The 15,369-nt window shown below is 40.8% G+C and overlaps 1 protein-coding gene across 9 annotated transcripts in view; it reads right to left on the reverse strand.

The window, feature by feature from the left end:
- Positions 1-7,408: 7,408 nt before the first annotated feature.
- Positions 7,409-15,369, reverse strand: part of LOC140480462 (histone deacetylase 9-like) — a 778,931-nt gene continuing 770,970 nt past the window's right edge. For all 9 annotated transcript variants that reach the window (XM_072575348.1, XM_072575350.1, XM_072575346.1 and 6 more), the window contains one exon: positions 7,409-8,092. In XM_072575348.1, coding sequence (XP_072431449.1) covers positions 7,998-8,092 — 95 coding nt within the window. In that variant the 3' untranslated portion in view covers positions 7,409-7,997. The remainder of the gene's footprint in view (positions 8,093-15,369) is intronic.

Genomic DNA, 15,369 nt, shown 5'->3' on the forward strand with positions numbered 1-15,369 from the left:
AATCTCTTTCTCAGTCCAAATCCTCCAAGAACATTACCTCATGAATTGCATGCCACTGTTAATCTGATAGGAGCTGTTACCCATTTGCTGAAGTCAATTGCAAAGATGATATTTAATTTGTACAAGGTAACACATTGCAAATAGGGTTCCCCCTGCTTGCTCTTGAGGGTTTTAATTTGCCAATTTACTACTTTCAACTTGCTGTTTGGAAGCTGATATTTTACATCCAACAAAACTGCACTCATCTGCCTTGCTTCCCATTGCCAGCAGTAGCAAATGTCTCCACCTAAGATGGCAGAGGACAAGGCAAATGTAAAAATCACACAACACCAGGTTATAGTCCAACAGGTTTATGTGGAAGCACTAGCTTCCACATAAACCTGCTGGACTATAACCTGGTGTTGTATGATTTTTAATTTTCTACACCCCAGTCCAAGACCGGCATCTCCAAATCATGACAAGGCAAATAACAATTAAGACAATGTATTACAGAATATAACTAATCAACCAAGTAACATTCATTGAAATGGAGAGCACAATAACTGACATAAATGGACATTATTCTTGGTCGACTGAATGAAAAAGCCAGAAGTAGTATTTACGCTGCATGAAACAAACCTGACCTGAGATCAAAGCAGGGTCATGGATTAGAACTAAAACAAATACAGGCAAAAGTAATTCATTCATAAGCAACAAATACTTTCAAAGTTTAACACTGTAAACATTGGTGACAATAAAATTGCAGTGACTTACATTAATTGTTGAGATTGTCTGAAACTTTTTCGAAGAGTGAGTTTTCCTTGGCTGGATAGCAGTACATTTCTAATCTATTCAGAGTCTGGGCCAAAAGATGAACTAAGACGCTTTCTTCAATGATTAGAGGTTCAAACGTTCTACATGTCACTGAACTTGCTCAATTTGATGTGCTGTTGAACAATTAGGTCAGAGTCTTCAAATGAACACAATCCTTGAGGCTGGGTTCAGTGATTGTTTAGGAAGTTCACGGGAGACCATCAGAGGCAGCAGAAGAGTCATTGTCAAAAGTGGTGGGGGAATCAAAGTTGGGGATTGAATGCAGTGGTATTCACAGAGATTGGTACAAGGATGGTGATAGGGAGAACATCAAGGTGTAAGGAGTTGCATAAATAGCATCAGAGAGTATTGCAATTACAGAAGGGGATGTTAGTGGCAGTGACCATCATAGTGCCCTCCATAGTGCGAGCATAGATGACCATAATGGGCATCATTAGCGTGTAATGCCAACATTCAGGAAGCCAGGAGGACTATGTTCAACGTATTTGGTCACTGCATGGAGGGTGGTTGGATGCGGAGGTAGAGCAGGAAGGGTGGAAACATGCTGACAGGCAGTGTGAGGTAAAAGGGGACAAAGGAATTGGAGAGACAACTGGAAAAGGCTGATGCTGATGGTGTCCACAGTGGTCTATGTTTGCTCTCATAACTCTCTATTCTCTTAATGTGAAGTGCTGTAGCAGTGTCCTGTGCTGGGAGAGTCAGTGTCATTTTGATGGCCAGACACATGGAATCCATATTTGCTGGAGATTAGGACATTGAAGAAACAAATACATGAAGCAGCCATTTACAAATCTCAGCTACATTTAATTTGAAATCATTTCATTGCTCACTTGCTATGCCTGCAGAGTGTGGGTGCTTGGAGTCAGATGCATGTCAAAGGCAACTTGCACCATGCCATTGGTTCTTGCAAATTGAACATGGACATGTCAATGAAGTTCAAGTTAACAGCAATGATGTTACAAAAAGCCAATGCTGGCTAAATTATTATTCATGCAGCCTCCAAGGATGTCGTGTGAACCCACACCATCGATTTATCACTTGATCTGTAAATGTAACAACAATCTCTATTGAATGCAGTGTGAAGCTGAATGTTGGACATTGATATGAGTTGGGGATTGAAAGGACTTTGGAGTGCAGCAGACACTCTCTTTTGATGTGATGAGGTGGTCACTCAGCTGGGACAATACCTTCACCAATTTGGGTACATGCAGAGTCTGAAGCTGAATGAATGATGGAGACATGGACTTTGTTATCAAGCTGCAATGTGTCTCACTGTCTGGAGGAAACATCTAGACTTTATCGACCAGGAATGCCACTTCTGAGAGGTTCTTCTGAGACCTAAGAACCTTTTCTACTTCCTGTGTCCCCAATGTATGCCACTTCCACCATGAGTCTTGTGTCCAATGACTGGTGGGAGTTGGTTGCTTTGTGGCCTTCCTAAGATGCAGGACAATCACCAATGGGAATCCCAGGAGTAACAGGACACCAGAGGGGAGGATAAGGAGCACTTAACTCAGGGAGAGTTCACTGTCACAGTACTCCTCAGGATGCATGGTGTCTGCACGAGACCTAGTGCTTTCTGGCCCTGACTCCATTTCCTGGGTTGGAGCGAGGTGCAGTGTTGATGCAGGCTCCATGTAATCCATATGTCCTGGAACATTGTGATGGAACATATTGGAGAAGGCTGCAGGACTGGGAGAAAATCCTCTCCTGGTGACTATGAAGGTTACAACTGCTTTGAATGTCTATGCTCCTGGTTCTTTCCAGGGAGCAGTGGGTAAGCTGTGTGGGATCTCTCAGTTGAGCACCCACAGTCATCAGGACAGTGATCCATGCTATCTGTGCAAGATCACACCAGTTCATTTTGCATCCTGATGATGAGGTCAGTGCTAAAGCCCAGGCAGCAGGATGCAAAAACATAGCTAGCCTCTCCTAGGTGCAGGGTGTTATTGACTGTTACACGTGGCACTGAGAGGGCTATATCACAGTGCTGCAGAATCAATCAACAGGATTTACTCGATTAATGTTCAGATGATCTGTGATCACTGTCACCACTTCCTGGAGGTGTGTGCCCACTACCCTTGCAACTAGTACAACTCCTATATCTTGAAGCTATTTGTAAATGAATCTCATGTTCAGAATTGTCTGATTCCCTGCCTGTATGTGATGTACCCTTACTGGATAATGGCGAAATTCGGGTCTACAATGGGCACTGGTGATGGTGTTGTGCTGACTTAGACGGTGTTCAGATGGGATGTTGCTAAGGAGGTAAACTGTCCGGCCTGTTGGCGACACAGCGACTAAGATGAGAAAGTGGGACTGTTGTTCAAGAGACTGTTAGCCTAGCTGATTATGTGCCAGTGAGCAGCATTGTTTTGTGACTGCTGTACCAATGTCTTGTCAGTGACAGGTAACACCAAATTGCCAACGCTTATCCGGGCACACAGCAACCTTTCAAAGATGGCATCGATGCAAAGAACTTTGGTCTTTCTGCGGATATCCACTCAGTCATGTGTTGCTCTGGGAATGCGCATGTTAAGATAGGGCAAGAATTAAAAGTGATGGACAATCTCTGGGAGGGTAGCTAATAAATGAAGTGGTGGACAAAGTCCCTAAGCTTTGCAGTGGAAATCCCTCCTAAACGTTTAGCCAAATTAATGTAAGTTTTGGCCCTATATCTTTGGAAGATGCAGACATACAAACTTACAAGTTAGCGACATGAGCTCTGCTGATTACTAACATCATGGATGATTATAACCCCAATCCACACTGCCATGTAGCCTGATTACCTTTCACTCTTTTGTTTAAGAAGTATTTATCTACCTCTACCTTAAAAATATTCAAAGATTCTGCTTCTATCACATTTTCAGGCAGAGTTCCAAGGTTTCAGAACTCTGTGAAACCAAATTACCTTATCCCTACTTTCAATGGGGGATCCTGATTTTTAAACAGTGACCCTTAGTTCTAGATTTTCCTATAAAATGAAAATACCCTCCATAATCATCCTGTCAACATCTCTCATTTCTTACATGTTTCATGGAAACATAGAAACCAGGAGTAGGAGCAGACTGTTCTGCCCTTCGAGCCTGTTTCGCTTTCCACTATGATCGTAGCTAATCCTCAATGCCATATTCCTATTATCTCTCTGTAACCCTTAATAGCTTTAAAATCTAAAAATGTAGGTTTTGCTTTCTTGAATATAATCAATGACTTGGCCTCTACAGCATTCTCTGGTGAAATTGTGTGAATATTTCAATGAACTTTCATAACATAACCAAGATTAGAATGGTGCTGGAAAAGCACAGCAGGTCAGACAGCATTCGAGGAGCAGGAAAATCGGCGTTTCAGGGAGGAGCCCACTCATTCCTGATGAAGGGCTCCTGCCTGAAAAATCGATTTTCCTGCTCCTCGGATGCTGCCTGACCTGCTGCGCTTTTCCAGCACCACTCTAATCTAGACTATGATCTCCAGCATCAGCAGTCCTCACTTTCACCTTCATAACATAACCCTTTAATTCCAGGTATTAGTCTAGTAAACCTTCTCTGAACTGCCTCAGAACACATTTTTACCCTTCCTCAAATAATTTCACCAATGCTATACACCAGAACGCCAGATACATTCTCACGTGTGCCCTGCATACTTAAAGTATAACCTCTCTGCTTTTGTATTCAATGAATACGTTCTATTAAACTTCCTAATGACTTACATACTGCATACTGATCGTCTGTGATTTATGCACTCAAACACCCAGAACCTTTTGCACATTAGCATTCTGCAATTCTTCACTGTTTAGAAATTATTCTTTTTTATTCTTCCTGCAAAAGTGGTCAATTTCACCTTTTACCATATTATATTCCATTTTCCACATCTTTGCCCACCCACTTAACTTGTCTATTTATATTTGTTGCCTCCTTATGTCCACTTCACAACTTGTTTTTTATCTATCATTATGGTGTCAGCAAATTTGGTAACCACACCTCCTATCCCTTCATCTATGTCATTTATATAGATTGGAAACAGTGAACGCCCCAGCTCTGATCTCTGTGGTACAACATTTGTTACATCTTGCTAATCTGAAAATGACCCATTTATGCCTACTCTCTGCTTTCTGTTAGCCAGCTAATCTTCTACCAATGGTCTTTTCCTTTCCACATTAACCTTTGACATGACACTTTATCAAATCTCTTCTGGAAATTTAGGTACAGTACATTCGCTGTTTTTCACAAAGCATGTTACCTCCTACTGAACTAATACATTGGTCAAACATGATTTCCCTTCTCAAAACTATGCTGACTATGGCTGAATACCTTGAACTTATGTAAGTTTCCTTTTTTTATTCTCTCATGGGATGTGGGCATCACTGGCTGGCCCGCATTTATTGCCCATCCCATGTTGCTCTCATGGAGGAGGTGGTGAGATGCCTTCTTGAACTACAGCAGTCCATGTGCTGTTCGAAAGGGCATTTGAGGATTTTGACCCATTGACAGTGACGGAATAGTGACATAACTCCAAGACAGGATGGTGAGAGTGGCATGGTGGCTCAGTAGTTAGCACTGCTGCCTCAGAGTGCCAGAGACCTGGATTCGATTCTATCTGGAAGGACAAGAACAGCAGAAACATGGGAATACCACCACCTGCAAATTCTCCTCCAAGCTACCGACATTGAATCCTACAGTGTGGATTCGGCCATTTGGCCCATCAAGTCCACACCAACCTTGTGAACAGCATCCCACCGAGACCCACCACACCTCTCCCCATAACCCTGTATTTCCCATGGCTAATCTGCCAATCCTGTACATCATTGGACACTATGGATAATATAGCATGGCTTGCATATTGTTGGACTATAGGAGGAAACTCCAGCACCCGCAGAAAACCGAAGCAGAAACAGGTAGACTGTGCACACTCTGAGGCTAGAATTGAACCCAGGTCCTGGGCATTATGAGACAGAAGTGTTAACCACTGAGCCACTGAATTCTCAACCAAAGTCTTTTCCCTGGGGTTGGGGTGTCCAGAACTAGAGGGTATAGGCTTAGGGTGAGAGGAAAAAGATATAAAAGAGAATTAAGGGGCAACATTTTCACATAGAGGGTGGTACGTGTATGGAATGAGCTGCCAGAGGAAGTGGTGGAGGCTGGTACAACTGCAACATTTAAGAGGCATTTGGATGGGTATATGAATAGGAAGGGTTTGGAGGGATATGGACCAGGTGCTGGCAAGTGGGACTAGATTGGGTTGGAATATCTGGTCGGCATGGACGGGTTGAACCGAAGGGTCTGTTTCCATGCTGTACATCTCTATGACTCTAATATGCCAATTTAGCATTCATCGCCCTCTTCCGATTTTGTTTAGCAGGGAATCATTTTATCCATCGGGGTTGGTCAATGGGACTGGATACATTTTTCACTTTTGGCACTCAGTTCAGCAGCACATATTCTGAGGTCAGATATAAAGTAATATTCTCTGTTGTATCAAAGAACCTGAGTACTATTCTCAGGAAAGCAATCCTCATTGTACAAACGTGAGATTGCTTGTAGCTTTGAGTAACATTGCCAATTAACTGCCATTTATTTTTGGCTAACTTAGCACTGTGGGGCCCCATTAGGAACAGGGTGAGACCGACAAATTCATTTAAGCCAGCACAGAAAATAACAAAACTTCATCTCAAACAGTGATCACCAAGTGTGAATGTATATTTTAGTCCATCTACACCTTTTGTAGTCTTACTTAATTCATTTAACTTGAACTTTTACAAATTGTTGCGAGGCCAGATGTCTCTTCTTCTCCATAGACATGGAGCAATTTCTCCATTTTATCCGTACAAAACAATGATTTACCCATAAAACAATTTGCAAATATTAAAACTGATCTCATATTCAAAAATGAAAATTAAACTCAAGCTGAATTCATAGACATCTTAACAAGGCTTCATGACCAGGTCCTCCAACATTCCTTGTAAAATAGCAATATAGTCAATTTATAACATATCAGGGCAAGGGTGGGGTTTTAGCTGTCAGTTCATCCAACTTCAGTGATGCATTTTTTTCGTTATCCCAAGCATGCAACAGTGTTCCCAATGAAACTGAAGCCCAAAAGCCAACAGAAACAGATTCTGAACTTGTTCAATGGTGTCATTTTCCTCACTGACTCTCAGATTTGTTAACCTTGAGTTTTGAATGAGCCTATATTCACATGTGTTTTATTTATGGGTGAGCACAAAGGTGTGTTATAAACTAAAAAGGAATTTTAAAACAAGGAGAATTATTCGTCCTGTTTCTAGAAGCGAAACATCCAAACTGTTAAACATTCAGCAACCAACACCACAGTTAACTTGCCATAACACAAACATTCATAAAATATTTCAACAAAGGAAAAGGTCTGATCTTAAAACATATCCATATGCATGGGGAAAAGTATGGTCATACAAAAAAGATTTTTAAAAACCTGTCATTTGAATAAAATCAGCTTCGCTTTCCCCCTTTCAAATCTTTGATTAAGGTCATAAGTCAAAACATATTAATAAGTTCGAGAGATATTGGTTGGAAATGAAGATTTTGTTGAATTTATAAATCAAAGAAAACAGCAGATGCTCACATGTCTTTAATGCAGTGGTCAAAACTTATTTACAGCTCAGAAATTAAAAAAAAGATGAACTTAGTAATAAAATGAATGCAAATAGACAAATAAATATTTCAAAGTATTGTTCTATCACTATTATTCTTGACATTCTAAATGTAGATTTTTGTTGCTTCTCAAGGCATACAAAATAAAACCTTTTCTTTTATATCAGTGTATGTAAGGCATTTTTATGAAAGTGTTTAGATGCTTTTCCTGCTTTTTCCAAAGGTACAACATTATTAGCCTAACCTTAATTCAGTATGTTTCAATGCTTTTAGAACATCCATCCTTCAAGAATAAACAGAATGATTTCAGTACATCACTGGAAATCTATGAGTACTTGGCCTCCAAAGAAAGTAGCCAGCAGTAGAGTCAAAAGAAAGAAATTTGTGAAAATATTTCTGACCTGTAAGACACTTCTTTATTTGAAAAAATAACTTTATAGATGTGTCTTTTTAAGTATTCCAAGATCAAGAGAAGTTGTCACACTTTGCTGGCTGAACACTCTGAAAGATCCAGCTGATTTATACTACCCAAACAGCAGACACGACATGTCTGGGAGAGTCTTAAGGGACCGACAATGATGTCATGTTAAGGAAATAGCTGGATGAACTTGGCACTTCACAAAGCTGGCTCTTCTTCCATTGGTTCATCAGGAGTTCTAGAAAAATAAATATGCAATCAGAATGGTATACACGGACATTTACAACCTCTATGTGGGGTCACAGTTGAATCTGAATTATACATGATGTTTATTTGTCTTATCCAGTCACTTATAAATAAAGTAACTTTTCCTGAAGCAACTTTAAAGGGGAAAAGCTAACAGTCAAGAACTGTCTCCAAATATATTGCAGAGTATGAAAATTAAAGTGCACCTGAAGAAATATTCCTGAATTCGGAACAATTCAAAAATTTAAAAGCATTACTATACTAGTAATGATTATAATGTGAAGGAGTGTCGACTGATTAAGTAACTACTGGATTTTGAAACAAGTTGGAGCCACAATTAACTTGAACCTCATTATTATCTTTATATCACGTGAAAGTATGTTTTAATAAACTGAAATTAAAATTAAAACTGACATTCAATTACAATAGATATCAGGCGCAGTTTTAGGCCTTTTGACTGAGATCAAATTTGGCACTTGCGATCTTTGGCAAGATTCTTTTTATTCACTCATGGCATGTTTATTACTCATCACTGGGTGCCCTTGAGAAGGAGGTGGTGAACTGCCTACTTGAACTGCTGCAGTCCATTTGATGCAGGTAAGCACATGCAATGCCTTTAGGGAGAGAATTCCTAGATTTTGCCCCAGTGATATTGAAGGAACAGTGTATTTCCAAGTCAGGATGTTGAATGGCTTGGAGGGGAAGTGGCAGGTGGTGGTGTTGTCATACTAACCATGCCTTTTTTAGATGGAAGTACTTGTGGGTTTGAGAGGTGCTGTTTAAGCAGCCTTTATGAATTTCTGCAGTGTGTTTTGTAGATGGGGTACACTATTTCTACTGAGCAGCAGCAGTGGGGAGAGTGAATGTTTGTGAATGTGGTGCGTATCAAGTGGGCTGTTTTTCTTGGATAGTGTCAAACTTCTTGAGTGCTTTTGGAGCTGCATAAACTGAGCATCAGTGAGCAGGTTTGTCCGTCACACTCATGACTAATTTCTTGAAGGTGGTGGCCAGGCTTTGTAGAGACAGAAATTGAGTTAATTAATGCAGGATTTAACCTCTGACCTGAACGTGGCAGCTATGGTATTTATGTGGCTTATCCAGTTCAGTTTCTGTTCAATGGTAACCCCAGGGTGTTGATATTGGGAATTCAGTGACAGTTACTTACACCATTGATTGTCAAGGGACAATGATTAGATTTTCTCATTTTGGAGATGGTAATTGTCTCACATTTGTGTGACACAAATATCACTTGTCACTTCTCAGCCCAAAAATGAATATTGTCCAGGTCTTGCTACATTTGCTACTTCGGTATAGGAGGAGAATATTATGCTATCATGAGTGAACATCTTCATGTTGGAGGGAAGATCATCGATGAAACAGCTGAAGATGACTGGTCCTTGGACACTCCACTGAAGAGTCCTGCATGGATAACCTCACTACCCTGTGGCCAAACACTACAACTCCCCCTCCCACTCTGCCAAGGACATGCAAGTCCAGGGCCTCCTCCACCGCCAAATCCAAACCACCCGATGACTAGGGGAAGATCGCCACATCTTCCGTCCTGGGACCCTTCAACCACATGGCATCATCATCAACTTCACTAGTTTCCAAGTCTACCTTCCCCCAACTCATCCCAGATCCAACCCTCCACTCAGCATTGCCTTTTTGACTTGTTCTATCTGTCCATCTTCCTTCCCACTATCCACTCTACCCTCCCCACCAACCTATCACAATCACATCCCCACCACCATCTACCTATTGCCTTCCCATCTACCTTCTCCCAGCCCCAGCCCCTGCCCCAGCCCCACCCCCACCCCCACTCCCCTATTTATCTCTTAGTCCCCATTACTCCCAATATTCCTGATGAAGGGCTAATGCCTGAAACATTGACTCCTCAAATGCTGCCTGACCTGCTTTTCCAGCACCACACTTTTTTGCCTCGGACTCTCCAGCATCTGCAGTCCTCACTTACTCCTCGCTCACCTTTAATGGAGATCACTGACCTTCAACAGCCCCAACTATTTTCCTTTGTGCCAGGTATGACTCCAACTAGCAGAAGGTTAACCCTTAATTCCCATTGACTCCATTGCTAGGGCTCGCTGATACAACATTTGGTTAAAGGGAAATTATTCTTACCTCACCTCTGGAATTTAGGTCTTATGTCCATGGTTTGCACAAGGTTTTAATCAAGTCAGGAGCTGAGTTGCCCTGGCGGAACCCAAACTGAGCATCAGTGAAATGGTTATTGCAAAAGAAATGCTGGTTGATAGCACTGTTCATGATCCCTTCTGTTTACTGATAATCAAAAATATACTGATGTGCAACTTTCTGCATTGTCGGGCAGATGCCAGTGTTGTAGATGTGCTGAGACAGCTTGACTAGGGATGCAGCTAGTTCTGTAGTGCAGATTTTCAGTAATATTGCTGGTATGTTGTCAGAACCCATAACCTTGGCAGCATTCAGTGCTTCCAGCTGTTTCTTGACATCTAATGGACTGAATTGATTTGGCTGGAGACTGGCATCTGTGATGCTTAGGACTGCCGGAGGAAGTTTTTTGTTTCTTTTTGTTTGCTTGTATAGATCACAGTGAGTGGATTTGGCCTCATGTTCTAATGGCATGCAAGCTACACTGTGAATTGTAGAGCTTCAGGCTTACTGTAAAGGGCCACAACAATATCCAAACTCAAGGCATGGGGATGTATAATACCTCAGGATGCTGTGAGAAAATCAGCAAGAGGCATGTCAGTGACTGAACCTTATCTGTGAAGGGGAGCCTGTTTGGTTACAATGATTTTCAAACTGTTGACATCTTTTACCTCAGGTTGCCCTAACAATAGTTAATTTGAAGGTACCTGAGAATGCCTGAAATCTTTGAAAGCGTTCAAGGAGAAAGGGAATGAGGTATAACTGTTTATCCTCACTGGAGAGTCACTGTTTAGTCTGTCAATACAATAAAACTGCATTGTGATGTTCCACCAAATCCCTATCATGAATATTCTCATGTTCCTGGCCAAGTACATTAAGGGCTCTGCAAACAGCACTGAAGCCAATGTGTGATTTGAGGTGTGTGATTTATACGTATTTTCATATCATTCATTTTGGGTTTTTAATTTTGAACTAGTGACATGTGGGTTTTGGTTTGTGTTTATGAAAGTGCTTCTAAATTAACTTGTCACTCCTTCTGGAGCTGTGAGTTTAAACCAGTATGTGTTAGAGAGCAAGCAACTGGGGATTGCAATGTGAGAGTCTTATGATTGGACAGAGTAAACATTGAAAGGCAAAGACACAAACAGAAATTGCTGGAAAAGCTCAGCAGGTCTGACAGCTTCTGCGGGGAGAAATCAGAGTTAGCGTTTTGGGCTGAGTGATCCTTCCTCATTGAACGGCATTAGTTTTATTTTGGATCAGAAGAATCAAGGATTGATTTTTCTAACCCATAGATTGGAAAGCTTTTGGGGGCACTTCACAAAGGCCCTGTCAGGTGTCAGATGTAAAAACAGTTTCTTGCAAATAAAAGATTGAGTTTAGAACATTTATAAAATAGGTTAGCATAAGGATTTTAGTTTGAAAATTCCAACTAGAGATAATTGGTTAGAACTCTGAATTACTTAAATCTGAGAAACTTAAGCTCAAATGTGTGAATGATCAAAGAAGCGGCTCTTAGATTCTTAAGACTAAGAATTGAAATAAATGCGCAAAAAAAAACAAAGAAGGGAACTCTGATGTTTGAGTGCTATCAAATAATGATGATGGGATAGATGAGAATTTGTTCTGTTGTGTACATCAAAATCTTTCACTGTGTGTTAGATATAAATAGCTTGGTTTGTTCTTTTTTATCTTCAGTTCTTCTTCTGCAATAAACTTCTGTTTTATTGTTAAAAAAATTCTGCAGCATTGCGTGCTTATGTTTCCGTCATAAATTGAAAGAAAATATGTTTTATCAAGCCAGATTTCAGTCTGGGATCTGACCTATCCAGTAGTAGCAACAGTTGGGGATAAAACAAATGCCTCTTGCCTGATTGTCACCAGCAAGCTCAAAGTGACCTTGAATGTAGATCTCATGGGGGCTAGTCTTTATGCTCTTTTCAAGTTTGATCTTGGGGGTGGTCAGGGCTATTTGGTCACAGTGGGATGGCCCAGAGTTTGTTCCATTATACCACCTGTGCTGTTGGGATATAGTTCAGAAAGCAACTAGACATTGTGTTGGAGCAGATAGGCATCTTGAAGCAAACACTTAGCATGTGAAAGTGAGGTGCTCCTGGTTTTGCTGTATGTGTGCAAGTCTGATCCATACCCCATGAAAATGGAGCAGGGAGTTGATAGGCCTTGTGAAATGGCAATGGACAGTTTTGGGAGGGGAGCAACAAATTAAACCAATTGAGGGGTCAATTAAGGATCACCATACCTCCTGGCAGCCTTTCACCACAGTGGAAGGGATGGTTTATGATTGAAGCTTACAGAATACTGGGAAGTGTGGGAAGAGTGGATATGGAGAAGATAGTTCCACGAGTAGGATTGGCTAAGACCTGAGCTTACAGCCTCAGAGTGAAGTGATGACCCTTTAGAACTGCCATGAGGAGTAATTACTTCAGCCAGAAGATGGTGAATCTGTAGAATTCATTGCTATAGCAGGCTGTGGAGGCCAAGTCATTGAGTGTATTTAAGACAGAGATTAATAAGTGGTCAAAGCTTATGGGGAGAAGGCAGGAGAATGATGTTGAGAAACATATCAGCTGTGGTTGAATGGCAGAGCAGAATCAATGGGCTGAATAGCCTAATTCTGCTCCTTTGTCTTAAAGTCCAAAACAATCTAGTAGTGTTTCAGTATCAGATCTGACTAATGCAGTACTAACGGCATTCAGATCAAAACAACTGCGAAGTATTTCCTCCAATGCTGAGTAAATAATTGAGAGAACACAGCACCGTTGAGGCATGGTGTGTAATAAGGTGAGCTGCAGAGGATAATGTGGAAAACCTCACTAGAACTCATGGTTAGAATCCCGCCATGGAAGTCACCAAGAATAGGGATTTTGCTGATTTCTGGTAAAATTGAGCCCATAGTTGTTTTTATTTAAGAACCATGTACTCCCAGCCTGCCTGCATCCTTGGGAAATGATACACAATTTCCAAATACATTTCATTAGAATGTAGAAATGAAATATACAAAGAAAACATCAAAACTTATATTTATCCACCTTCATTCCTTCATTATACATAATTTATACATTTTATTGCCCCTTTCTCAATCTCCAAGCTATTCTGAAATCATTACATTCTTGATAATGATATCTTTTTTAGTGATGCAAACAACTGAAAGTTGGATTTCTCTGCAAGGGACAGGGAATGATAATCAACATATATTTTCTTTGTGGTCATGACAAAGCCAAACTTCAAAATATTTAAGAGCCAGTAATGATCTCAGAATTCCTTTTCCTATTGTAGCAAACTGATTTAGATATTGATTTGGTTTTTCAGAAAAGCATCTTGTATACCTATTCCATCATCTTGCAGTAAAATTGCACCCAGCCCCAAGTTACTGGCATCAACACTGGTACGTTCATTAGGAATGACCTTCAGCTTTTACAAAGTTGTTTTGCACTCTTTTGACCAGATTGTTTTCATCTGTTTTTATAATAAATCTGTTCAAGGCACAGCTGTCTTACCAAAGTTTAGCACAAACTTTTAAAAGAAGCCACATAATTCCCAAAAACCTCATATTTTAGGAATGGAAAATTTTATCAAAACCTTTACATTTTCTGTCCATGGCAACACTTGTCCTTGTTTCTGATAACCCAAGAGTTATTCACACTTTCACAATCCAGCTTTTGGCAAGATTTGTTACGAAGTCAGCTAACTGTAACTGTTTAAATAAGGCTACCAATTGGGCTAAATGTCGCTCCCAGTTGTTACTGATAATAAAAACATATCTTCTAAGTCCACTACACAAAGTCGAGTCATGCCACTCAGGTTTAGAAAGCAACATACAGAGGAACTGAAACTATTCAGATGACACAGGCGGGGAGTATTTTGTTCGGATAATCAAATCTTTGGATAATTGAATGCTGGATAACACAGTTTAGCCAGGCATTGGGACCTTGCAATCTTGTTCGGATAATCTGAAATGCAGGTAATCGACTCCCGGATAATCAAGGTTCCTTTGTATATTATACTAACTGGATTTTGTCGAAATAGACATCCTGAAGTTTATTAACAACATGACTTACATTGCTATAGTATAACAGATTTACACATATCTGTGTTCTGTGCTTAATGATGTTACTGTACATGACATACACAAAACTGACTGAACACTGACTCAATTTCACAGAGAAAGAGAGACTGAAAGTGAAAAAGATACCTTTGTAATGGCATGATATATGTTTTGATGTCATGTTAACTGTCTTAAATTTGCACGACCTGTGTAGTCTGGAATCTATACAATAACCCAACAGATTATCTTCGTAAGTCATTTACTCCCAAACAAGGGAAACAGTTAATCCTAATTTACTCCATTTTTTCCTTGTATCATCTTGAGGTACGTAATGATGTCTTTCCACAGATGCTGCCTAACCTGCTGAGTATTTCCAACACTTTCTACTATTCTGGAGTTTCACAATCCATGATAAGACCATAAAAATAAACAAAGAGTAGGCCGTTCAGACACTCAAACCTTTAGCCATTCAATGGGGTCATGGCTGATCCAATATTCCTCGTTCACATTCCTGCCCTTTCCCCATACCCTTGATTCTCCCACTGATCAAGAATTCCTCTGCTGCATGGATGACTGTATTGGCGCTACCTCGTGCTCCCACAAGGAGGTTGAACAGTTCACCAACTTCATAAACATCTGCTACCCTGACCTCAGGTTCAACTAGATCATCTCAGGCACCTCCCTCCCCTTCCTGGACTTCTCCATCTCCATTTCTGGTGATCGACTCAACACACTCATCTATGACAAACCCACTGACTCCCACAGCTACTTGGACTACACCTCCTCTCACCCCGCCTTGTGTAAAACACTATCGCTTATTCCTAATTCCTCCACCTCCACTGCATCTGCTCCCAGGAGAACCACTTCCATCATAGAACATCCCAGATGGTCTCCTTCTTCAAAGACCGCAATTTCTCCTCCCACTTGATCGATGATTCCCTCCAGTATATTTCATCCACTTCCCAAACCTCCATCCTTGAACCCCACCCCTCCAATTGCAACAAAGACCGAACTGCCCGGTCCTCACCTTCCATCCCATCAATCTCTGGATACATTGC

Source organism: Chiloscyllium punctatum, chromosome 8 (assembly GCF_047496795.1).
Source record: "Chiloscyllium punctatum isolate Juve2018m chromosome 8, sChiPun1.3, whole genome shotgun sequence".
In the NCBI taxonomy this organism is placed as follows: domain Eukaryota; kingdom Metazoa; phylum Chordata; class Chondrichthyes; order Orectolobiformes; family Hemiscylliidae; genus Chiloscyllium; species Chiloscyllium punctatum.